The sequence below is a fragment of the Neovison vison genome, chromosome 7, assembly GCF_020171115.1.
Source record: "Neovison vison isolate M4711 chromosome 7, ASM_NN_V1, whole genome shotgun sequence".
Lineage (NCBI taxonomy): Eukaryota > Metazoa > Chordata > Mammalia > Carnivora > Mustelidae > Neogale > Neogale vison.
This window is the reverse complement of record NC_058097.1, coordinates 51,442,595-51,468,830: the sequence shown is the minus strand read 5'-3', so window position 1 is coordinate 51,468,830 and position 26,236 is coordinate 51,442,595. Positions and strand designations below refer to the sequence as shown.

The 26,236-nt window shown below is 51.6% G+C and overlaps 1 protein-coding gene and 1 long non-coding RNA gene across 2 annotated transcripts; one reads left to right on the top strand and one right to left on the bottom strand.

The window, feature by feature from the left end:
- Positions 1-13,929: 13,929 nt before the first annotated feature.
- BCAT2 (branched chain amino acid transaminase 2) lies at positions 13,930-24,336 on the bottom strand. Its single transcript, XM_044256937.1, has 11 exons — positions 24,246-24,336; positions 20,465-20,539; positions 19,901-20,104; positions 17,638-17,748; positions 17,424-17,543; positions 17,168-17,331; positions 15,981-16,123; positions 15,722-15,807; positions 15,330-15,470; positions 15,180-15,254; positions 13,930-14,369 (listed from the first exon to the last, which is right to left on the bottom strand). Exons 1-11 carry the CDS (start codon positions 24,267-24,269, stop codon positions 14,331-14,333), a joined length of 1,182 nt encoding a protein of 393 aa, XP_044112872.1. The 5' UTR covers positions 24,270-24,336; the 3' UTR covers positions 13,930-14,330.
- LOC122911853 lies at positions 20,843-25,525 on the top strand. The gene is made up of 4 exons (XR_006385515.1): positions 20,843-20,922; positions 21,803-21,935; positions 24,593-24,707; positions 25,391-25,525. It is a non-coding gene; the product is annotated as an uncharacterized LOC122911853 (long non-coding RNA).
- Positions 25,526-26,236: the final 711 nt, after the last annotated feature.

Sequence of the window (26,236 nt, the reverse complement as noted above, 5' to 3'; positions counted from 1 at the left end):
CAGCACAATGTTTCCAAAGTTCATCCAAAGTGGTGTACAATGTATCAACATACCCTTCAAGGTTACCTAGTATCCACTGTAAGGACAGACCACATTTTCGTTTCCTGTGTACCCATCCATGGGCATCTGGGCTGCTTTCACCTATTGGCCATTGGGGAAAAGGCTGCGATGAACACATATGTACAAATAGCTCTTCAAAAACCATGGTTTCCTTCTTTGGGGGATACACTCAGCATTGTATTGCTGGATCATATAGTAACCCCATTTTTATAATCTTTTGAGGAGCTGTCATGGTTAGTTGTATAGGTCAATTTGACCTGACGGAAGGGATACAGAGAGACGACAAAACATGATGTCTGGGTGTGTCCGTGAGGGTGTTTCTGGAAGAGATTAACATTGGAATCAGCAGACCCATCAATGTGAGTGACATCATAGAAAGCTGTAGAGATACACACTAATCCCTAATCACATATGTGATTTGCAAATATTTTCTTTTATCCCGTGGGTTGACTCTGTTGACTGTCTCCTTTGATGCACAAAGGTTGTCCATTTGGATACAGCCCCGTTCTTCTATTATTACTCTTGCTGCCTGTATTTTTGTTGTAATATCCAGGAAATCATTGCCAAACCCAATGTCATGACACGCCACCCCTACCACCAGCCCCGCCATGTTGTCTTCTATGAGCTTTATAGTTTGGGTCTTTACGTTTAGGTCGCAGATTTAATGAGAGTTAATTTTTGCATCTGGCGTTAGGTAAGGATCCAACTTCATTCTTTTTTGTGTTGACATGCAGTTTCCCCAGCATCATTTGCTGAGAAGACTGTGGTGAGGTCTTTTAATGTCACTAAAGCTTTTATGGATGGACACAAATATTCACAACTATTTGTTTCTCTGGTAATGATTAACGAATTTTTAAGCAATCCACTTTCCTCTAAACATTAGCTGACGACATCTACCGCTAAAAATAGCAAGCTGTGCATTTCACAACTTTAGATTTTTCCAAACATTTGAACATTGCAAACGTAAATCAATGAACTTCATCTCAGATTCCCTTAAATGAGTGAAGTGCCTTGAAGAGAAGACAAACAGTAATACAAGCTTGATCGTATTTTTTGCAAATCAAATATACAAGATTTTTCTAAATGCCTTAAAATCTCAAGGACAGACAGACAGGAGTATAGTGCATTCAAAAGCATATCAATTTCTTTCTTTTAAAGATTTTATTTATTTATTTGACACAGAGAGAGACAGCAAGAGAAGGAACAGAAGCCAAGGGACTGGGAGAGGGAGAAGCAAGTTTCCCGGCTGAGCAGGGCACCTGATGTTGGACTCGATCCCAGGATCCTGGGACCATGACCTGAGCCAAAGGCAGACACTTAACAACTGAGCCACCCAGGTGCCCCAGCAAATCAATTTCTTTACATTCAACTGGTTACAAGGGTGCCAGTGTCCTGGATATAAATCTGTTTCTTCAGAACCTCTATTCTGATCAGGATTTTGACTTCACAGTCTTGATACTTCTAACTTGTGATTTTTCCTACCTTATACCTTATATACCTTATAAGGAGGCTTCACTCACCCAGGAGCTGAAGTTAATAGTCTGAGGGTTGAAGATTCAGTCCTAGGACATGAGCTGGCTACCTTCCAAGGTAATTCCCACCACGCTCGAATTCCATCCAAGTTAGACTTTGTCACCATCACACGGATGAAGAAATTGATTTTGGGGGGCGTCCAGGTGACTCTTGGGTTCGGTCTGGGTCATGATCTCAGGGTCTCAGGTCACGACCTCAAGGTCATGAGATGTAGCACCGAGTCAGGCTTCATGCTCAGCGGGCGGTCTGCCTGAGGCTCTCTCCCTCTCCACCCACCTCCCTGGCCCAGGTTCTCTCTCTCTCTCAATTAAGTAAATTTTTTTGTGTGTATGTGATTTAACAGGGGCACCTGCATGGCTCAGTTGGTTGAGTGTCTGCCTTCTGCTCAGGTCATGATCTTGGGGTCCTGTGATAGAGTCCTGCATCAGACTCCCTGCATCAATGGGGAGTCCACTTCTCCCTCTCCCTCCCACTCCCCCTGCTTGTGCTCTCTCTTTCTCTGTCAAATAAATGAATAAAATCTTAAAATAAAGTATTATTTTGTTATATTGTCAGAAAATCCCTGAAAGATAAAAGCAACATTATATCCCCATTTTGCAGATTAGGAGACTGAGGCACATATGGCTCATAGTTGGCTGCTATAATTAAATGATGGGGGCACCTGGCTGGCTCAGTCGGTTGAGCATGTGACTCTTGACCTCAAGGTTGTGAGTTTGAACCCCACCTTGGGTCCATGTGGAGTTGGCTGAAAAATAAAATCTTAAAAAAAAAAAAAAGATGTAACTCAATACAGCTTTATCAGCAAACAAAAGATTTGAAGCTCCAGATGAAAAGGATATAGCCTAAGGGGAGTCTGCTGACACCAATTCTTCTAGAGGTGTCTCCAAATCCCAGCACGGTGAGGGGGGGGGGGTTCCCCTGCCCCACAACACCAAGCAGTTCCTGCCCGTGTCCATGAACTCAACTCCATTCCGACACTCTCTACACAGAGGCAGCCTCAGACGCCACAGGTTCATACGGCTGCCCACCCCACCCTCCAGACATCAGTCTGTCTAAACCTCGGGCTGTGCATCTGACCCCCCCGCCATAGATTGGTGGTTCCAACGACCGTCTCTGTGATGCTTTTAACTGGCTAGGCTGGCTCAGGGAAACACTTACTTGTGTTTAGCCGCTTATGAAAGGATACGATAAAGAAAGTGAATCAACAGCCAGATGCAGAGATATACAGGGTGAGGTCTGGGAAAAAAACAGGGAAGCCTCTGTACCCGCTGCAAGTCCACCCCGCTCTCCCAGACCTCCACGGGCTCACCAGCCCAGAACTCTCCAGACCCCAACCCTTTCGGGTTCTTATGGAGACTTGACTGCAGAGTCACGATTGACTAAGTCATTGCGCCATTGGCTGATTCAGCCTCGCCTGCGGTTGGGGAAGTGGAGGTGGGAATGAGAGCTCCACCCCCTCGGTCACAAGGCTGGTCCTCCTGGTAACCAGCTGAGTCTTTGGCTGGGGTCCAAAAGTCACCTTCGTGAGTTACGAGACAGCCCTGGGGCGCCTGGGGCGCTCAGTCTGGCTGAACATCCGACTCTTGATTTCGGTTCAGGTCTTGATCTCAGGGTGCTGGGCATGGAGCCTGCTTAGGTTTCTCTCTCTGCCTAGAATGGACACGATTCCCGCCCCCCCCCCTTCATGAAGGGTCTCTCTCTCTCTCAAAACAGAAACAAAAACAAAAAACAAGACAGCCCTTTCACCTGCAGGGCTCTGAAGCATTTGCAGGAACTGCATGAAGACGAAATACAGCTGAGAAATATGTATTTTGGTCATCCGAATGACCAAAATACATATTTCTCATAAATCATTGTATTTCAGGGAGATTGATACAGAAGAATAATCAGTATCAAATTGTACCCTATTGAAGTTAACGGACTTTAAAGATTTTTTTTTAAAAGATTTTATTTATTTATTTGACAGACAGATCACAAGTAGGCAGAGAGGCAGACAGAGAGAGAGGGAGAAGCAGGCTCCCCGCTGAGCAGAGAGCCTGATGTGGCGCTTGATCCCAGGACCCTGGGATCTTGACCTGAGCTGAAGGCAGAGGCTTTAACCCACTGAGCCACCCAGGCGCCCCTAAAGATTTTATTTTTAAATGATCTCCACACCCAACGTGGAGCTCAAACCTACAACCCCTGAGATCAAGGGTGGCACGATCCACTGACAGAGCCAGCCAGGTGCCCCAAAGTTGATGGACTTTAAAAGTAAACAAAGTATCCTCTCAATAACCAAGCAAAATGTTTAAGGTTTGTTTGTTTGTTTGTTTGTTTGTTTTTTCATTTATTTGACAGAGAGAGACCACAAGTAGGCAGAGAGGCAGGCAGAGAGAGAGGAAGAAGCAGGCCCCCAATGAGCAGAGAGCCTGACGTGGGGCTCCATCCCAGGACCCCGAGATCATGACCTGAGCCGAAGGCAGAGGCTTTAACCCCCTGAGCCACCCAGGCACCCAAGTTTTTTAAGAAGAGAAACTAAGGGATGCTTGGGTGTCTCAGTCAGTTAAGCATCAGCTTTTGGCTCAGGTCATGATTCTAGGATCCTGAGGTCCGTATCTGGCTCCCCACTCAGCAGGAAGCCTGCTTCACCCTCTGCCGGCTGCTCCCCCTGCTTGTACGATCGCTCTTTGCTGTCTCTCTCTCTCTCTCTCTGACAAATAAATAAATAAAATCTTTTTTTTTTAAGATTTTATTTATTTATTTGACAGAGAGAGATCACAAGTAGGCAGAGAGGCAGGCAGAGAGAGAGAGGGAAGCAGGCTCCCTGCTGAGCAGAGAGCCCGATGCGGGACTCGATCCCAGGACCCTGAGATCATGACCTGAGCCGAAGGCAGCGGCTTAACCCACTGAGCCACTCAGGCGCCCCTAAATAAAATCTTTAAAAAAATAAAGATCAGGGGCACCTGAGTGGCTCAGTGGGTTAAAGCCTCTGCCTTCAGCTCAGGTCATGATCTCAGGGTCCTGGGATTGAGCCCCACACAAGGCTCTCTGTTCAGCGAGCCTGCTTCCCACCCCCTTTCCCCCGGTGCCTCTCTGCCTACTTGTGATTTCTATCTGTCAAATAAATAAATAAAATCTTTTAAAAAAAAAAGATAAAAAACTTTTGCACAGCAAAGGAAACAGTCAACAAAACCAAAAGATAACTGACAGAATGGGAGAAGATATTTGCAAATGACATATCAGATAAAGGACTAGTGTCCAAAATCTATAAAGAACTTATCAAACTCAACACCCAAAGAACAAATAATCCAATCAAGAAATGGGTAGAAGACATGAACAGACATTTTTGCAGTGACATCCAGATGGCCAATAGACACTTGAAAAAGTGCTCAACATCACTCGGCATCAGGGAGATAAAAATCAAAACTACAATGAGATCCCACCTCACATCAGTCAGAATGGCTAAAATTAAATCAGGAAATGACAGATGCTGGCGAGGATGCAGAGAAAGGGGAACCCTCCTACACTGTTGGTGGGAATGTCACCTGGTGCAGCCACTCTGGAAAACAGTATGGAGGTTCCTCAAAAGGTTGAAAATAGAGCTACCCTATGACCCAGCAATCGCACTACTGAGTATTTACCCTAAAGATACAAATGTAGTGATCCGAAGGGGCACGTGGCCCCCAGTGTTTATAGCAGCAATGTCCACAATAGCCAAACTATGGAAAGAACCTAGATGTCCCATCAACAGATGAATGGATAAAAAGATGTGGTATAGATATATACGATGGAATATTACGCAGCCATCAAAAAATGAAATCTTGCCATTTGCAATGACATGGATGGAACTAGAGGATATTACACTAAGTGAAACAAGTCAATCAGAGAAAGGCAATTATCATATAATCTTGCTGATATGAGGAATTTGAGAAACAAGGCAGACATTCATAGGGGAAGGGAGGAAAAAATGAAATGGGATAAAACCAGAGAGGGAGACAAATCGTAAGAGACTCTTAATCTCAGGAAACAAACTGAAGGTTGCTGGAGTGGAGGTTGCTGGTGGGAGGGATGGGGTGGTTGGGTGATGGGCGTTGGAGAGGGTATGTGCTATGGTGAGTGCTGTGAATTGTGTAAGCCTGATGAATCACAGACATGTACCCCTGAAACAAATAATACGTTAAATGTTAATTTAAAAAATAAAGAACTATACTACTTAAAAAAAAAGACTATAGACATGCTCATATATAAATATAGACATAAAGCTATGATATATATATTTCCATAGTATATGATGTGATATATATATGTAGATACTACTTAAAATGAAATCTTATTTATTTATTTATTTTTAAAAGATTTTATTTATTTATTTTATTTGAGGCAAAGGCAGAGGCTTTAACCCACTGAGCCACTCAGGCGCCCCCTTAAAATGAAATCTTAAGAATAATAATTTTTCTTAACTTTGAAACAATCACAAGCGTATAGAAATTCTGGAAATACGTACAAAGAAGAGTTATTTTCCAGAACTTTCTGAGTGTAAGATATTAACTAAAAAAGCACATAATCGGTCACCCCTCATGACCCCCATGCAGCTCTTTCTGCCCTCAGGTCCTGTTCCCATGCTTTAATAAAAACATCTCTTTTTTGCACCAAAAACGTCTCAAGAATTCTTTTCCTTTCTTTTTACCTTAATTTACTAGCTTCTTTTTCCCCCTTTCAATTTTTATTTAAGTAATCTCCACACGCAACGTGGGGCTGGAACTCACGACCCCAAAATCAAGTGTCCCATGCTCCACCTACTGAGCCGGTCAGGTGCCCCTGGAGAATTCTTTCTTGACTGTTCCCTCCTTGCCCTGCAAGACATCATCTGTTTTCCTTAATAGACTTCTTCATTCAGGTTGTGTGGCTGGCTCAGTCCAGGGAGCGGGCGACTCTCGATCTCAGGGTTGTAGGTCTGAGCCCCAACACTGGGTGCAGACATCACTTAAAAAAAAAAAAAAAGCAAAATCTTAGGGACACCAGTGGGTTAAACCTCTGCCTTCGGCTCAGGTTATGATCTCAGGGTCCTGGGATCAGAGCCCTGCATCGGGCTCTCTGCTCCGTGGGGAGCCTGCTTTCCCCTCTCTCTGCCTGCCTGTGATCTCTGTCTCTCTGTCAAATAAATCTAAAAAAAAAAAAAAAAAAAGCAAAATCTTAAAAAAAGAAATAGACTTCTTTGATCAGTTCCCTTGTCTGTTACACCTCCCCTCCTCTGCCCCCACCCAAACCCTTGCCACCTACCTTGGGCTGCTTCCATACCAGCTGGCCACCCCAGCTCCCAGCAAAAACCCCTTGGGCGCTCCCCACTATGCTGAGCCCTCCCCAACCCACTAAGGTCAAGACACCCCATTCTGGACCATTGTTCCTGCATAAACTGACCTTGTCTGCTCCACCCAAGGGCCTTAGAACTACTTGTTCAAAAAGAAACAAAAGAAGAAAGAAGACGGTTTGATTCCATTCCCCGTGTTTAAATGCATCAGTTTTCTTTTTCTTTCTTTCTTTCTTTCTTTCTTTCTTTCTTTCTTTCTTTCTTTCTTAAAGATTTTATTTATTTATATGACAGAGATCACAAGTAGGCAGAGAAGCAGGCAGAGAGAGGAGGAAGCAGGCTCCCTGCTGAGCAGAGAACAGATGCGGGGCTCCATCCCAGGACCCTGGGATCATGACCTGAGCCAAATGCAGAGGCTTTAACCCACTGAGCCACCCAGGCACCCCAAGAAGTCCTGTTTTATTTCTCTTTCTCCTCTCATACCTGACTGGTAGGGGTGTGATCTCATGCATCCCGTCTGACCCTTTGGTCTGACCGTCAAAATGCACCAGAATCCCATGACTCTTTGCTTCTGCCACAGTAACCTCCTTGGTCTTGCAACCTCCCCCCACCCCGCCCCCGCCCACGGGGACTGTTCTGAGTCCTCCCAACTGAAATCTCCCCGCATCCATCCTCTCCTCCCTCAGTCTGTTCTCCAGACGGCCGCCAGAGGGCGCCCGTTCCCACCTACCGAAGGTCAAGTTCCTTTCCTGCTGGGAACCTTTACATAGCTCCAGGCTCATTCCTAGAAAAGCCTCAGGGCCAACGGGCTTAGAAGTAGCTGGCCCCTTCTCTGTCTGCCCTCACACGCCACTGTCTACCCTTGGCTCGCTGACTTTGTGCTGGCCACACCTGCCTTACATTTCCTAGAACACTAACGGCAGTTTCCAGTCTCAGTGCCTTGTACTGCTGTTTTCTCTGCACACAGTGCTCTTCCCCCGGACACCCACGTGGCTCATCCCTCACCTGCTTCAGCGGGCTGCTCCAGTTCCACCTGCCACGGGCAATTAAATGACATTAGGAAATCGGTTTTTTTTTTTTTTAAGATTTTATTTATTTATTTGACAGAGATCACAAGTAGGCAGAGAGGGAGGGGGAAGCAGGCTTCCTGCTGAGCAGAGAGTCCGATGCGGGGCTTGATCCCAGGACCCCGAGATCATGACCTGAGCTGAAGGCAGAGGCTTAACCCACTGAGCCACGCCGGTGCCTCGGGTATCATTGTTAATTTCATTATGTGTGGCCAAGTGATTTATAGTAGAGAAAAAACGGCTTCATTGTTGGAAGACACAAAGTGAAGGGGGGCGGTGAAGATGTCTGAAACGAACTCGAAGAACTCCAAGGAATCTGGGTGGTTCAGTCGGTTAAGGGCCCTTACACTTGATTTCTGCTGGGGTCCTGCTTTCAGGGTCATGGAATCCATGCCCCAGTAAGGCTCCCTCAGCAGGGAGTAAGCTCTCCTCCCTCTGCCCCTCCCCGCTCCCTTCACCTTGTGCTCCTGCGTGCTCTTTCTCTCTCTAAAATAAATAAATGAATACTTGAATAAATAGATACAATCTTTTAAAAAATAAAAAATTTGGGTTGCCTGGGTGGCTCAGTCGGTTAAATGTCTGCCTTGGGCTCCAGCGGAGAACCTAGAGTCCTGAGATGGAGTACCACTTCCGGCTCCCTGCTCAGTGGGGAGCCCGCTTCCCCCTCTGCCTGCTGCCTCCTCCCCACTGGTCATGCTCTGTCTCCCCCTCTCTTTCAAATAAATGCATAAAATCTTTAAAAAAAGGAAGTGGATTGGTTGTGGCAAGGGCCCTTCCTTTAGGGGACAGCAGGGGACCTCAGGAGGGCTGATGAGGGGATTTGCAAATAGTTTAAGATGCCATTTCTGAAAGGGGCTGAACCCTTACCTAGATTGGGTATCAGTCTCTGGTGATGTGGGGCTGGCCTTTGCACTAGTTACTCCCTGTTGGACCTTGTGTCTCTTTTCAAACAGTTTCGTGTTTGGTTTTTAACAATATAGGGACAGCTCTCTCCAGCTACCAGCCCTAGCGTGACCCGGTAGCCATAAGGGCAGTGTGCAACATCAAGGCAGCCGGACCCCAGGCTCCTTCCAGCAGTGACACCTGGGCCGAGACTTGTGGCCACTGGGACGCTGCCAGCCTCTTTTTCGGCTTTGAGGGTGGGCCCCATTCTGGTCACTGAAGTGTGGGAGGTACGTCTTGGGAATCTCGGTGTTGAATTGCCCCCAGATAGGCAAGGGCATTGCCAAGAAACTGACCAACGTTCCTGGATGGTTGAGCTGCTGATTTAACAGAGCCAGGACCAATGTTCTTGCCTCCTTCTCTTTACCGTTATTCTGCACGACTTTTCAGGCCATGAAAGATCAGAAAAGATGCAAAAGGGGGGCGTGGGTGGGTGGGGCCTCAGTGTGTGAAGCACCTGACTCCTGATCTCCACTTGGGTCCCGATCTCAGAGTTGCAGGATCGAGCCCCGTGTTGGGTGCCAGCCTCAAAGAGGAGTCTGCTCAGAAATTCTCTCTCTCCCTCTCCGCTCCCCCACCGCTTTCACGTGCTCTCTCTCCAAAATAAATCTTTTTTAAAAAGAAGGGAAGAAAGAAATGACATAGGACGTTCCCCCCCTGGGAAGAGTGTAAGCAGCCAGGTGGAGAATGGAAATGTGGGATCTCAGATTGGATCTAGATCACTGGTTGGTTGTAGCCGGATATAACCCAGGAACGGGCAGACGATAAGACACCGAGGACCAGGCCTAGGGAAGGGCAAAGAGCTTCCAAGGCCTCCCCAGGTATCTTTCCCCCAAAATAAGTCCTGCAATTAAGAAGCTGCAACAGGAGCAGATCTGTTGCTTATTTTAACATTTAACCAAGTCTCGCATGAGCTTGCTAAGTGCCAAGCATCGCTCATGGACTTTTTGGTCCTGAGACCTCTTGATCTTCCTCAAAAGCCATGAGGACCACCCCCCCACCCCCACCTCAACCAAGGGGCCTTAATGTGGGTCACATCTACCCATATTTACAGAATTAGAAATCGCAACGATTAGCCAAATAGGTATTCATTAATTCATTTTAAAAATAACAATCCTTAACTAATGATAAGTTATGTTTACTTCGCAGGGACTCAGTCTCTATTGGAGGGCTTCTGGTTTTGTTAACTTCATAATAATAGCTATTTACGCTGTCCTTTCCCTTCAGATGGAAATCTATGATAAAAATGTGGCCTACGAGGGCACCTTAGTGGCTCAGTGGGTTGGGGCCTCAGCCTTCGGCTCAGGTCATGATCCCAGGGTCCTGGGATCAAGCCACACATCAGGCTCTCTGCTCCGTGGGGAGCCTGCTTCCCCCGCTCTCTCTAGCTGACTCTGCCTGCTCATGATCTCTGTCAAATAAATAAATAAAATATTTAAAAAAAAATAAAAATAAAATCTGGCCTACCCTTTTGGGGCACAGTTACTGCCCAGGAATTCAACTGGCTGCCAGAGTCAGGGATTCTCCTTGGGTATAATTAGCTCTGGCCATTGGGACAAGTAGCAAAGAAGCAAAGAATCTTTGACTGCAGGTCACAAAGCAAAACAAAACAAAAACCCTATAAAATACAAAAAAACCCAAAAGCAAATCACAATCTGACAAAAGTGGCTTAAACCAGTTTTGTTTGTTTGTTTTAAAGATTTTATCTATTTATTTGACAGGGATGACAAGTAGGCAGAGAGGCAGGCAGAGAGAGAGGGTAAAGCAGGCTCCCTGCTGAGCAGAGAGCCTGATGCGGGGCTCGATCCCAGGACACTGGGATCATGACCTGAGTTGAGGGAAGAGGCTTTAGTCCACTGAGCCACCCAGGTGCCCCTTGGTTTTTTTTTTTAAAAAGATTTTATTTATTTATTTGACAGAGAGAGATCACAAGTAGGCAGAGAGGCAGGCAGAGAGAGAGAGGAGGAAGCAGGCTCCCTGCTGAGCAGAGAGCCCGATGCAGGACTCGATCCCAGGACCCTGAGATCATGACCCGAGCTGAAGGCAGCGGCCTAACCCACTGAGCCACCCAGGCACCCTGTTGGGGTTTTTTTGACAGAGAGAGATGACAAGTAGGCCCAGAGGCAGGCAGAGAAAGAGGAAGGGAAGCAGGCTCCCCGCTGAGCAGAGAGCCCGACGCGGGGCTCCATCCCAGCACCGTGGGATCATGACCTGAACCGAAGGCAGAGGCTTCAACCCACTAAGCCACCCAGATGCCCTTAAACCAGTTTTTGTTTAATTTTGACTTTTTAAAAAAAGATTTTATTTATTTATTTGGCAGACAGAGATCACAAGTAGGCAGAGAGGCAGGCAGAGAGAGAGGAGGAAGCAGGCTCCCCGCTGAGCAGTGAGCCCGATGTGGGGCTCGATCCCAGGACCCTGGGATCATGACCTGAGCCGAAGGCACAGGCTTTAACCCACTGAGCCACCCAGGTGTCCCTTGACTTTTTTTTTTTTAAAGCAAAACAATCTAGAAATCAGGTGGGTTTTTTTGTTTGTTTGTTTTTTAAGTTTTATTTATTTATTTGTCAGAGTGGGTGAGAGCACGAACAAAGGGAGCGGCGGGCAGAGGGAGAAGCAGTTTCCCCCCGCTGATCAAGGAGCCTGGGATCTTGACCTGAGCCGAAGGCAGACCCTTAACCAACTGAGCCACCCAGGCATCCCTAGAAATCAGGCTTAATGGCTGGAGAACCTGACATCTGTGTGTTTGGCAGTCAGTGTGTGGACAGTGTCACTCTTGGGTGTGAAATGGCTGCGGCCACTCTAAGCATCACAATTCCAGATAATCGCAGCCAAAGGGAGGGAAGAAAAGAAAACGTTGTCTTCTTTCAGAATTTCTTTTATGGAGGGAAGAAAGCTTTCCCAGAGGCAACCACACAAATATCCCCATAGCGCGCATGACCTTCTCTTGAGCAATCACTGACAAAAGGAGATGAGAGGGGATGACAATGGTGATCCACTAATTGGAATTTTGTCCCAGAGCTGATAACTAACTGCTGGACAGACTGTGTCTGTCCTCGTCCCACGTGGGTCACAAAGGGAGTCAGAGCAGGTCAGAGATAACGACCAGCCCAAGGTCACACACCAAGCAGATAACGGAGGCATGTTTGTCTCTACACCTGCAATCGAATGGATATGGCTGCGATGTGGGATGCAAAGGCAAAAGAAACATTCAATTTCCTTATCACTTACAGCCCATTGACAAGTCCTTGAAACAGGAAGCATGACATTCCTCTAGAAACTCAGCTGCCTCCATGTTAATACTTGGCTAAGCGCAAAAGGCCGAATTACCTTAACATTATCCATCCCGAACCCCCAGGGTCCTGTCAATCCATTTTAACATATAAAAATTTCTTTGGGGAACGCCTGGGATCCTGGGGTCCTGGGATCGAGTCCTGCATCGGGCTCCTTGCTCGGCAGGGAGCCTGCTTCCTCCTCTCTCTCTGCCTGCCTCTCTGCCTGCTTGTGTGTACTCTCTCTCTCTCTCTGACAAACAAACAAAATCTTTAAAAAAAAAATTTCTTTGGAAACTTCTCTTATTTCTACCTGCCCCTCCCCCAAGATGTATGTTGACTGTTATCCCCCAAGCATAGGACCCACTGATATACATCCAAAGGGTCTCATGACAGAGGTTTTATTAGACAGTAATAAATGATCTTCTCCTAACAATAGTTAGCCCCCTCAGGGTCTTGGAAATCTTGCTTCCAAAATTTCTTAGAGACTTACATCATCCCTAACCCCCTTCCAACTTTGAAGTATGTAACAGGCCACTCCTCATGACCCCAGTACAGCTTTCTGCCCAGAGATCCTATCCCCATGCTGAAGTAAAATCAGCTTTTTGCACCAAAGACATCTCAAGAATTCTTCCTTGGTTGTCGGCTCTGAACCCCAACATTTTCCTACATTAGCCCAGTCCTAAGGTCTGGCTCTTTCTATAGCTACACATGACCATTATTAAAGTATGTGTGTGGGGGTGCGTGGGTGGCTCAGTGCCTTTGGCTCAGGTCATGATCCCAGGGTCCTGGGATCGAGCCCCACATGGGGCTCTCTGCTCAGCAGGGAGCCTGCTTCCTCCTCCTCTCTCTCTCTGCCTGCCTTTCTGCCTACTTGTGATCTCTGTCAAATAAATAAAATCTGTAAAAAAGAAAAGTGTATGTGTGAAAGAGCCAAGGTTGGGACACAAGGTATGCCACAGGGAGGGAACGGGGACTAGGTTTTACAGACTTCTGATGTTCACCCTCAGCAAAGGGTAAAGCATCCTGCCCCACTGCTCACCCACCAGGGCCTACTATCTGCAGTATTGGCCATGGGTGCTGGGACAACCTGGGAAAAGAGTGAGCAGAGGCAGCTTTGGGTGGACAAATACCCTTTGGGGGCCTGACTGACTGCAGAGAGCTGGCTAGGTAGGGCAAGGGTCTGGGCAGGAGAAGACAAGAACTGGGTTGAAGCGGGGCTGAGAGGACACAGAGGAGGAGACAGGGCAGAGCTGGGGACAGGAGGACTGGGGTTTTTTGTTTGTTTTTGTTTTTAGATTTTATTTATTTGAAAGACAGAGATACAGCGAGTGGGAACACAAGCAGGGGGAGTGGGAGAAGGCGAAGGAGGCTTCCCACCAAGCAGGGAGCTGGCTCGGGATCGATCCCAGGGCCCCAGGATCATGACCTGAGCCAAAGGCAGAGAAGCTTAATGACTGAGCCACCCAGGTGCCCCAGAGGACAGGACTTGAGTGTGATGGACTTTGGGGAGAAAGGCGTACAGCCCGGAGGGATCTGGCCTAGTGACTGGATGTCCAGTGGGGCTTTCCCAAAGATGGGAAAGTAGAGGAGGCAAGAGGCTAGACTCAGGGTGTGAGGAGGTGCGAAAATCTCCCACATCAGAGAACCCGCCAGGTCACTGGGTGCCCGGATTGCTGGGTCTTTGAAAAAAAAAGAAGGCCCAGGACAAGGATCGCCTGTGAAAACCCTAGAGCATCTGAGTTGCATCATTGGAGAAAACAGTTAATGGCTTGTTCTTTGGCATTTATTTCAAAATTGCAGCAAAAGGAAAAAAAAAATCAACAGCAGCACCGGGAGATCCGGTCCGAGAACGGAGAGATGCGAAGTCGAGTTGGGTCGGGTCAAAGTGTATCCTTGACCCCACAACACGGAGCAGCGGGGAGCCCAAATCCCCCAAGATCTGAGAGGCGGGGCTGGGGCCTAGACGCCTGGGTCTGACCCTTATGGCTTTGGGAGTGTCAAGACCATTTGGGGGCGCCAGAGACCCAGGCGTCCCGGCAGCCTCCGGCCTTTTATTTCATATTGCACTTCAGGTGAGTCATTGGTAGGGAGGGGAAGGCCCGCGGAGGACTAGATGCCGCGGGGGTGGGGGTGGATCCGGGAAGAGGTAGGGCTGAGTCTCTAGCGTCACACTGGCAGCATCCAGTCGTGGGCTCCTGCTCCGTACTGAGGGACAACAGAAGCGAGGTGTCAGAGGAAAGTCACACTGCAATTTCTAGCAAGCCCGGCGGCCCAGGCTAAATGGTTGCGGATGTGCGCCCCGGGACCTCATGGGAAATGTAGTCCACTTCCCGCAAGCCGGCCTACAGCCGTAGGGAAGGGGAACCGTGGCGGAGTGGGCCCAGAGCTTAAGGGAGATGGAGTTCTGCAAAGAGTTACTGGAAGGCCTGAAAGGCTTTCGGTGGAAAAGGAGTCGTTTTCGGCTGAGATGTCCTGGAGAGTGAGGAGAGGTGTTGTTCTAGGTCCCGATGCGCAGGACATTAGAGAACCTCACAGGAAAGGCAGTTCTAGGTCGAGTGCCAGGAAAGGAGCCCACAGGTTCTCATGAATGATACCTCGGCCGAGATGTATGGAAACACCTCCGGAGGCTTATGAGAGGGAATACTCCTGGGCCACAGAGGGGCACGAGGGTCCAGGGACTTGCAGAAGGAAATTTCTCAGGCCAAAGGGAAAGCCCAGGGCTCCACGGGCTCCCCGCGGGGCTTTCAGCCCGAACTCCCACGGGTCCCTGGGAAGGGGTCCCCACCGCAAGGACACCTATGAGCCACAGAGGCGGAGGGAAGGGGATTTCTCGAGTCACCATTTAGAGGTTCCCAGGAAAGGAAGAGTGACTCGGTCTGGGGCCCAGAGGCCCACGGCAGGGGCCTAGTGGCTCTTGGGACTGCGGGGCAGGAGGGCTCCCAGTCCAAAGGCTCCTGGGACGGCAACTTCCCGGGGAGCAAACATCCAGCCCACGTCCTAGCCGGTGCATCTCACCTGGATCGCCTTCAGCTCCTTCAGGAAGCGGAGGATAAGCTCAGGCCCGTTTTCCATGGTGGGAATGTGCAAATGCTGGAGAAGACCGTGCCGTGAGGACCGGGAAACCCCTCTTCTTCCCTCCCGTTTCCGAAGGCAGCCCCACCTCACCTTGCCTTGGTACAAGATTTGGTGCACAGGGCAGACCTGGCAAGCGGTGCCAGAGCCAAAGACTTCCCGGACCCGCCTCTCCTCCAGCGCCCGAGACAACTCCTTCATGGTGATCTTCCGCTCTGCCACCCGGAACTCACCCTGCCGGGCGATTCCCGTGAGCCCAGGACCAGCCCCCACCGCAGAGCCCTGCCTCATCCTCCCAGGGCATGGGGAGGAGACAGACAGGGCATGACCCGAGGAGACAGACACCCAGAGAGAAGCGGGAGTAGAGACGTGCTGATGCGGTGTCACAGCCCCCTCTGGAGCCTCCTGAAGTTCTGCGCCCGCCCCCCGCCCCGCCCCCGGCAGTAGCCCATCATTCCAGCCACCCACGGACACGGCGCCCTCACCCAGGTCCTAGCCAGGTCCAGCAGACTCTGTCTGACGACTCCGGGCAAGATGACACCGTCCAGTGGGGGGGTCACCAGTTCCAGCACTGGGGCAAGTTCAAGGGCTGGAGGGTTACCTCATGCCCTCGGGCACACCCGCCCATCTTCTTAGAGACCGCCCAAACCCACCCCCCACCACACCCCCGATCCCCCACAGCCGGCTAGGAGTTATGATAGACCCACTTCCGGGAGGGGAGGGGGATGTCACGGAAGGGCTCACCCCCATCCTCGTGGGTCCAGTAGATGAAGATGTTCATGGTGCCCACCTCGGTGAGCTGGTGGTCAGGCCCGTAGAGCCAGAGCACCTGTTCACAGCCCCTCTTTTTCGCCTCCTGCTGCACCAACACGGTGGGGCCGTAATTCCTGGCAGAGAGCAGCGTGATTGACCAGGAACGACTCCTCCCTCAGACTCACTTGAGGGCTCACTCCCCATCACAGTGAGCAGTGCCCCAGCCATTTCCATCACAGCACCCGGGGCTCTGGGTACTGGGGCGCCCTCTAGCCTGGGAGCCCCTGGAAGGCAGGGCCTGCACCTCATTCATCTGTGTCCCCAGCTTCGCTGGGCACAGGGTCTGGCCCTGGGAGCCTCACAAGGGAGGTTTGTGGAAAGGACCCGTATGAATCTCCCAGCTGGGGCCACACTTGGTATCCCCAACACACCATCACTCCACCTCCTGCCTGGATCACCTGGGGGGAGTACCCTCCCTGCCCTGCTGAGCCAAGGTTCCTGGCTTTCCACAGGAAGCCCCCACAGAGCATGGTGGTCACTGGAGGCCCAGGGGACTAGGAGAGCTGTGTGTTGGGGTGGGGAGGGCAGGGTGCTGGCCGAGCCTCGGTGCTCAGGGGAGACACTGATGAGCTAAAAATAAACTTCATTTCTGAAGGCTTCCCGGGTGACCAATCAGGGTTTCTCCACTGACTTTTATCCTCCCCCAGCCAAATTCTGAGCCAATGTGTCCACAGCACTTAGCACAGCCTCCCCTGGCACCCCCACCACAGTGCCAACAGCATCCCATTCCCAAGGGCAAGCAGAGCTGTCCCCAGCCACGTGAAACAAGACAGGAAGGGCAACTGACATCCAAAGACACAGATCCAGGGGCGCCTCGGTGGCTCAGTGGGTTAAAGCCTCTGCCTTAGGCTCAGGTCATGATCCCAGGGTCCTGGGATTGAGCCCCGCATCAGGCTCTCTGCTCAGCAGGAAGGCTGCTTCCCTTCCTCTCTCTGCCTGCCTCTCTGCCTATCTGTGATCTCTGTCTGTCAAATAAATAAATAAAATCTTAAAAAAAAAAAAAAAAAGACACAGATCCACACCTGAAGCACGACAGCCAGTGTCTCGGATGTCCAGCATCCCGGACAAGTAGGGGGATATGGAGGGTTGGGGGAGGGACTGCTGCAGGGACTACTTACCCCCCCAGCTTGTAGTCACCCACCCCACCTGTCCAGGCCCGGATGAAGGTTGGGTCGGCCAGGAGGGAGACAGGATCCACGGCGTCTCCAGGGAAGTATGCGCCCACGGGGCAGAGAATGACAAACAGGAGCGCTTGCGAGGAGCGGGTGACGCCTAGGGAGGGCTGCGGTGGGCGGAAGGTGGCATCAGGGACCCAGGAGTCCAGGCCCCCAAACCCAGCCCCCCGCCGCCCCCAAGTCAGGGAGTCCAGCCCACCTCGTTTCCGATGAGCACAGGCCGGATGTAGAGGCTGGTATCCTTGCCCTCAGGGACCCAGTCCTTGTCCACTTCCACCAGCCGGCAGATACACTCGAGCAACTCGACCTTATCAAAACTCTGGGCAGGATTCCCACGAGTCAGCCCCCTCCCCCACCTTACCCCCCACCCCCACCCCCAATCTGCTTCCCTGGGGCCAGCCAGGGTCCCTCACCGGCAGGCAGAGGCGCAGGGCCGAGCGCAGCATCCGGTCCATGTTGAGCCAGGGGCGGAAGAGGCGCACTCGCTTGTCGCTGCCTTTGAACGCCTTCATGCCCTCGAAGAGCTGCGGGGACGGGCGTGTGGGGGACGGAGCTCAAACCCCACCTCAGGGAACCCCTGAGCCACATGGAGAGATCCCGAAACAGCACCTGATACGCAAGGACTGAGACACAGATGCAGAGACAGACTGGAGGAGAGATCACCCGCTGAGCTCAGAGAGGAAGAGGAGGAGGCAGAGACAGAGGGACAGAGAGAGACCAGAAGACAGGAGACACACTCCCAGAGATGCCGAGGGATCACCCTGCTTAAATCCCTTCCGTGTTACTGGTCCGATTTCTCCGGAACAGCGATGGCATGCAAGTTCTGTTTTTTGTTTTTGTTTTTTTCCTTTTAAATACTTTTATTTATTTATTTATTTATTTATTTTAAAGATTTTATTTATTTATTTGACAGACAGAAATCACAAGTAGGCAGAGAGGCAGGCAGAGAGAGGGGGGGAAGCAGGCTCCCCGCTGAGCAGAAAGCCCGTGCGGGGTCTTGATCCCAGGACTCTGGGATCATGACCTGAGCCGAAGGCAGAGGCTTTAACCCACTGAGCCACCCAGGTACCCCTGCAAGTTTTGTTTTTAAAGAATCCTGGGGCATCTGGGTGGCTCAGCCAGTTAGGCATCTGCCTTCAACTCAGATCATGATCCCAGGGTCCTGGGAACAAACCCTACCTCTGGCTCCTTGCAATGGGGAGCCTGCTTCTCTCTCTGCCTGCAGCTCCCCCTGCTTGTGCTCTCTCTCTTTCTTGCTGACAATAAATAAAAATCTTTAAAATAAAAAAAATTAAAGATTCCTTGCATTCTTGAGAAGCACTGAAGTTGCTATGGATGAAATACAGAAAAGTCCAGGGTTTGCTTCAAAATCTTAGAGAAAGGTGGGGCACGAAGATGGGAGTCCAGATGGGGACCCGCAGGCGCTCGCTGATGAAGCAGGGTGGTGGTGGGGGGCTTATATATCATTCTATTTTTATGTTTGAAATTTCCCATAATAAAAACTTTAAAAAAATTTTTTTAAGTCCTCTCTACAGCCTTTGTGGGGTTCCAACTGATGACTCCCGAGATCAAGAGTCACATTTTCTACTGCCTGAGCCAGCCAGGTGCCCCAAAACATTTGTAAAAGTAACAACAACAACAACAACAATAAAAAAATCCCACGAAGTTGATCTGCACCCCCAGCCTGTTGTTGACCTTGGCTTTGGAGGCCTCACAGGATCTGGTCCCTCTTATCTCAGCCTCCTGAGCTGACACTGCAAACCGGTTACAAGGGCGGAAACATGTTCATCCAAATTCTTGTCAGCACGGAAGCTGCCTCAGGAAGACTCTGCTTCTAGCCATAGCTTTGAGTCATCACCTGAATGCCTCCTAGATCTCTTCCCTCAAAGGCCCCTCAGCAAGTTCGGCAAAGCCGATCTCCAGAGGAGTTCCCACAGGGGGACAGCCCCATGGCCTAGCTGGTCACCTTGCCCACACCTCTGGGCGCCATGCTTGGCCCTCCATTCTCTGATCTTGTCCAGCCTGCCAGACCCTTCCTTCTGTCCCTCCCCCGGCTCTGGCTCCAGCTCTCCCCTCCAACCCATCCTCCCATCAGCCTAAAGGGGGTCACTACAGCCAGAGCTGACCTGCTCCATGCCTCATCAGAGCCCTCCATGGCTCCCAGCGCCCTCAAGGGGGCTGCCCTCCTGACAAGGTGCCAGCCCTCAGCCCCTCTGAGGTCCCTGATGACATCCTCAGTCTCCCCTATCACGTTCAACCCCCCAATTCCCCTGAAACACCGGGCTCTCCTTTGTACTGTGTCTTTGTACTGGTGGCTCCCTGTCCCACTGACACCCTATGCTTTCTTTGCCAAAAGAGACCCTACCACCTTTCAAGTTAGAGGTGGGACCGGTGCCTGTTCTGGCTCCCACCATGCCTCAGCGGCCTCCCTCAGGGCACAACTGCCTGGGGCTATAACCCAAACATGGGGTTTTCGAGGGGAAGAACTGGGTCTGCTCTTCTTGGGGACCCCGGCATCCCACTGCAAGGGGCCTGGAACACGAGAGACCTCAGGGAACATATCTTGAGCAAGAAGAAACACACAAAGCACGCACGCCCAGGGAAAAATAGACTCAGCAAGAGACACAGCAAGGGGGAAGAGATGCAGAGAGACGGGGAGGGAGGCTGGGGCCATGCCTGCATCGAGTAGTGGAGGCCAGAGCAGGCGGGGTGCAGCATGAGGTTCTGGAAGGGCTGGATACGGGGCTGGCCCCAGCCCTTCTCCTCCTTCCATTCTACCACCAGCATGTGGTCAGTGAATATCTTCCCAAACACCAGGGGCTTGCTGGGGTCAGGCTTCTGGTGAGGCTCCTGCGTCATTTCCAGCTGCAGGTCTGCAGCCTGAGAAAAGACGGGGACCCAAGCATCCTGAAATCCGGTCGCAACTTCAAATTGAAAAACTACAACTCCCATGAACCTCTGGGGCTAAGATCCAAAGACGAAAAAGACCTGTAGCCCCAGAGGCTTCTGGGACATACCCTATCTCATCTTTCCCACAGCCTTACAGCGGACTAGTAGGACCCCATTGCCAAACACCTTCACCTTTGGACCCTGGACCCTTTTGGAGATGCCCAAATCCAGCTGCCCACCTCTTCCCTCAAACCTAAGAGTCCTGAACCCCCACCCCCTCCCCCCCTCAGGCCCAGCAGTCCTGGCCCCAGTCCCATCTTGAGATCCAAAAGTACATTCCCCTCCATTCACCTTGAAGTTAGATGAGGCATATCTTCTGGGGCCACATAGAAGCCAAGAGGCAGGGAGGAGTTTTCGGGCCCAAATCTGGGGATGGGGACAGAAGTAAGAAAAGCAGTGAGGCCAGGAAAGGTAGAGAAAGCAGGGGACCCTGGTGCACCTGCACTTTTCCACCATGCACTTGGGAGGCCCATCTGCCCTGGTCTGTCCAAGGCCCAGTGCATTCTAGATGGACAACGTGTTCCCGGACAAGTCCACTCCCCTATCAGATCAGCACCTTGTGGGAGGAAGTCTGAAGGAGGCTAAGCCCCCTCCCTGTCCTCACAAGGACAATCCCCAGCAAGGGCTGAATCAGCTCCCATCGCCTCCCAGCCAGGGCAAAGTCAAACACAGGCACCTCCCACCCCTGGGAACTTTGGCCCCAGCCCTGAGATCAGCTCAGACAGAAGACAGCGAGGCACACTGCACAGGTAAGTGAAAGCCTACCCCGGGGACCCAAATCCTGATAAGAATTAGAAAAGAGGAATGTAGAGGCCATATTTCCCCAGAACCCAGAAGCTGGGCCCCTGTCCCCCTCCTCCCTCAGACCTAGGAGTCCAGACCTCTGACCTCGTCCTCCCTCAGACCCAGGAACCCAGGCCCCAGCCCTTCTTTCCTAAGACTCAGGAGATCAGTCCCTGGTCCCACCTTTCTCAGATCCAGGAGTCCAGGCCCCCAGCCCCCTCGTCCCTCAGACCCTGCTGTCCAGACCTCTGGCCTCCTCCCCCCTCAGACCCAGGAGTCCAGACCTCTGACCTTGTCCTCAGACCCAGGAACCCAGGCCCCCAGCCCCTTCGTCCCTCAGACTCAGGAGATTAGTTCCCGGTTCCACCTTTCTCAGACCCAGGAGTCCAGGCCCCCAGCCCCCTCATCCCTCAGACCCTGCTGTCCAGACCTCTGGCCTCTTCCTCCCTCAGACCCAGGAGTCCAGGCCCCGAGCCCTTCTTCCCTCAGACCCAGATCATCAGTCCCCAGTCCTTCCTCTCTCAGACCCAGGAGTCCAGGCCCCCAGCCCCTTCTGTATCAGATCCAGGAGTCCAAGTCCTTATTCTTTCAGGATATTAGACCAACTGGGCTCAGATTACCTAAACTCCCAGCCCCATACCTTGGACACCAGTGACCCCAATTCCCTTCAGATCCCAGGGCTGAGAGGCAGCCCCATGGACCTGGGGTGTGATCCTAGTCATTAACAAAGACCCTGCTCAGAAACATCTGTGGCCTGCCTGAGACAAACAAGGGAGAGCCAGTCTGTCTGTCCATGAGGGTGGCCTCTCCCCAGTATTCTTTGACCTCACAACACCTCTTTCCCAGCCCAGCAGGAAAGCAGCTGGGTCCTGAGACTGGTGTAGACAGAACAGCCTAGCCATTTCCTGCCCTGTGAGCTGGGCGAGCGGACACCAGTCAGTGAGAACCAACATGAATGGCAGCGGTCACCGGTCAGTAGGTGAGTCATGGGCCGATGCGGTCTGTGGAGCGTGAAGTCTGAGGTGTGGTTCCCCATCGTGCAGGGCCCAAGGGCTTCTGGGCGGATGAGAGTGTGGGTCCGCGGCATGGCCTCTAGGTGGCGCCGTGTAGCACACGCAACTCTGGCAGTGAGCCCCAGAGCACAGAGAAAGGATAGACACCCAGGGCAGACACAGCCAGTATCTGGGCAGGAGAGCAATGCTCAGGAGAAGCCAGAATGGGGAAAAAAGGGGGGGGGGGCAGGGAAAAGCAAGAATGAGAAAACAAATAGACATAGAAATAGAAAACACAACCGAGGTGGGTGCGTAGCTTGCTCAGTTGGAAGAGCAGGTGATTCTTGATCTCAGGGTCCTGAGTTCGAGCCCCAGGTTGGGTGGAGCGATTACTTAAAAATAAAATTAAAAAAAAAAAAAAAAAGGAAACAAAACTGAGAACAGAAATCAAGAACACAAGATGCCAAAGCAGGTATGATCATAAACAGAGACTGATACAAGAGACAGATTGGGAGACAAACTCAGGTTAAGTCAAGTCTGGAGAAATCTAGACAAATGCCAAGGGTGAGATACAGAGAGGCTGAGGGAGGAGAAAGTAAATAGACAAAGACCAGCCTTCAGGCGAGAGCACAAAGTGAAAGGAGACCCAGAGAAAGGAGAAAAGACAAAGAGCGATGCCAACACCTGGAAAGAAACTAACTAGAGTATATCCAAGAGATAGAGAAGGGAGAGGCAGAAAAACACACCCACGGGGCAGAGAGAAGGAGCCGGGCAGTGCCCAGGTTGACAATCAGCAATGGCCACCACGCACTTGGGAGGTCCCTCTGGCCATCAAGACCCTCTTGCCCTGGAAGAAGCTGACTTTATCCTTCCAGGACATTTCTGTAGGGGTGTGTGTGGGGGGGTCTCACCTCAGCTCAGGGAAGGGGCTTTACCATCTGACACCCCATGCCATGGGGGTAGACCAGCTACTGGGACAAAGAGTGTGAAAAGATTGGGCGGAATTAAAAAAAAAAAATGGGCTGAATTAAAAAACAAGGAAGGGGAGAGGGAGGGGGACAGGCACAAAGTAGGGCTCTGCAGCGTGATGGAACCTCCTGGGGTCTCATTACAGCCTAGGACTGTCCCCAGCACAATCCAGGGGTGTCCTCTCAGCAGGGATGTGACCATCAAAGCCCAGCACGGTCTTTGCATAGCTCAGCACTGCCCTTCATGCTTCAGGACTGTGCCCCCATCACAGCCCAGGAAGGGTCCCCCTGGTAATGCAGTGCTATCTTTTGTCTCAGCCGGGGAATGTCCCTATTACAGCTCCAAACAGTCCCAGTCAAAGGCCCAAACTGTCCTCATCATGGCCCAGGACCGATCCCATCACAAGTAGATCTGTCCCATGATAACCCAGGACTCTCCCATCGCAGACCAAGACTGCCTCACAGCAGCTGAACACTCCACCAAACTGCCAGGGACTCTCCCACCGCAGCCCCGGAGTGGCACCATCAGAGCCCAGATGGTCCCAGGGATAGCCCAGCGTCAGTCACCCCAAAACTCAGAACAGTAACAATGGGCCCTGCTCTCGATCAAGCTGGAGCAGGAGTCCCCGGGCGGGGCAGGAGCGGAACAGGACGCGAACACCCCTTTTCCTAGTGGGACGGTGCTGCTGGGCACGGCTGTACAGATCCCTTCTGCGAGCTGTTAGCGTTTCCTTCCTGGCGGAGAAACTGTGCTGTAAAACCCCACTCTCCGAAACTCTGCGGGTCGACCTCTTCGGGGTCAGAAGGGACCGGGAGGACCCATCTCTGGGACAGCGGGAAGCTGGAACGCTGATGCGCAGCTCTGGAGGAGAGCTTGCAGGGACAGTCCGCATACATCTTAACTTCTAGTTCAAGAGAACTGGGCCGTGGGTCCAACTCCCAGTCCGGACCTGAGATCCGCGCCTTCATCCTACGCGCACCCCCAGAAGTTCGGGGCGTCTTACCCCGGCGCCCCCACAGGCTGGCGGTTACCCCCTCCTTAACCCCCACCCGCCCCAGCCTGTCCCATTACTGTACCCTCTTCCGTGTTTCCCTCGCACCTCCCGCTGGTGGCCCCGTCCCACCAACTACCTCCCTCCACCTCCCTCGCCCTTAAAGCCTCGTGCTCCTCTCCAAAAGACCCCCTCATTCTCGGCGCTCCGCAGCGGAACCCGAGCGCCGGGGGCGCGAAGCCGGACGGGGCCGGGAGCTAGTGGTCCACCCGGAAGTGGGCCTCCCCCGCCTCCCCACCCCCTCTCCCGTTTCCCCGGTCCGGGGCCGCGAACCCACCTGTCCCAGTGCGGCTGCGGCCATGGTCGGTGCGGCGGGTAACTGTGCCCGCCCGGGGCGCGGCCCGGGAGAAAGACGTTCCGGCCCCGCCCCGCTCACGCCCCCTCCCGCTGGAGGGCTACTTGCCCTACGCGGCAGGCGGGTCGGGCCGCCCCAATTATAGGGCGCGGGTGGGGTGCTGGGTCCTGCCAGAGGGCGCATGCGCTGGAATCAGGGGGGCTAGGGGAGTAGGTGGACATGCACCCTCCTCTCAGCTCCCACCCAGATTCTGATCCCGCCACACGATCGCTGTGCAAGACAGTGCATGAAGTTTTTTTTGTTTGTTTGTTTTAAATGCATTTTAATAGGTACTGTCACGGAACCCTAACAAGGATAAGCAGCCTGAGGTAAGAGCTAAAAGACCAAGAACTGGAAAGTCTGCGTGTCTCCATCCCTTGGTGATAAGGCAGAGAGTGCTTTGCTGTAAGTGTCGTGGCGGGCGCATATAGCATGCAAATGAAAAGGAAAGGGACCCTGGAAGAAGGCCTCTGAAAAGGGTGGCACATCGGGATGGATGAAGAGGTCGCAGTCAACCCCCCAGTTGGAATATAGTTTTTCCTTCCAAGGAGAAAATGTATGTGTATTCTTTATAACTTTTTTTTAAATTTTTTTAATTTTTTTTAAGATTTTATTTATTTATTTGACAGAGAGAGATCACAAGTAGGCAGAGAGGCAGGCAGAGAGAGAGAGAGAGAGAGAGAGAGAGGAGGAAGCAGGCTCCCTGCTGAGCAGAGAGCCCGATCCGGGACTCGATCCCAGGACTCTGAGATCATGACCTGAGCCGAAGGCAGCGGCTTAACCCACTGAGCCACCCAGGCGCCCTCTTTATAACTTTTTAAGAGATCCAACACACATGGGGCTGCTGGGTGCCTCAGTCCGTTAGGCGTCAGACTCTTAAGTTTCCACTCATGTCATGATCTCAAGGTCCTGAGATCGAATCCCACATAGCGCAGAGTCAGCTTGTGATTCTCTGCCTTTCCCTCTCCTTCCCCCTCTGCCCCTCTTCCATGCTCACATATTCATTCTCTCTAGAATGAATAAATACCTGAAATAAATAGGGATGCCTGGGTGGCTCAATAGGTTAAGGCTCCCGCTCTTGATTTCAGCTCAGGTCATGCTATCGGGATCAAGAGATAGAGGCCGTCGCTGGAGCCAGCACAGAGTCCGCTTGTCTCTCTCCCTCTCCCTCTCCCTCCCCCGCCCAAAAGTAAATAAATATAATTTTTAGAAAAGATAAAATACACATGGTTCCAGTCCCATCAGTGAGACCCGAAAAACTTTAATCCACCAACGCATGAGTGAGCCTCTAAGGACAGAGGCCCTAGAGGCCCTAGGGTAGGGTTAGCTGGTTATGCCCCCTTGTGAGTGTCTCCCCAGTGACAGAACCCCCAGGGACAGTGTTGCTAATTACAGCTCATCAGGATCCTTCTAATCCCTAGCAATTCAAACCTGCATCAGTGCCCCCTATACCGAACTCCTCGGTCACTGTGGCCCCAAAACCTCCTGAGGTCAGGATTCCCCCAACTCCTGCATCCGGATTACAAGAACCAAAATCTTGTTCCTGTTGGGTCCTCAAACTCCAATTCCTGGGCCACTGTGCCTGCATAATTCTACTCTGGGATATTCTGCCCCGAAATCTGTCCCCGGGTCACTGTCACCCAGCCCTAACACCACAGGCCTCGGCAAATTGCCAGCCTTCCCACACAAAGTCTCACCAAGTTTGGTTTCCTATGCCCCAGTCTCCCTCTCCCACAACCCGGCCTGGAGGCCGAGGGGGCGTGGCAGCCACGACCGCACCCACCCCCGCCTCAGCCAATCAGCGGTTGCCGCACACCCTCTGAAGCGGCCAATCCGCAGCAGTCCTGCGGCCCCACCCCCCCACTGGGGAGACTCAACCCAAACTGGGCCCCGCGCCCCTGAGGGAATCCAGGGTATGCTCCTTCCCTAACTGG

Excerpts from the sequence above, each read along its gene's own strand:
- BCAT2 (XM_044256937.1), bottom strand. The coding sequence starts at position 24,269 with ATGGCCGCAGCCGCACTGGGACAG. Across the intron at positions 20,540-24,245 it reads CCGCAGCCGCACTGGGACAG|ATTTGGGCCCGAAAACTCCT; the intron begins GTGGGTTCGCGG and ends CCCCATCCCCAG. Across the intron at positions 15,808-15,980 it reads CTGGACCCACGAGGATGGGG|TGCTGGAACTGGTGACCCCC; the intron begins GTGAGCCCTTCC and ends AACTTGCCCCAG.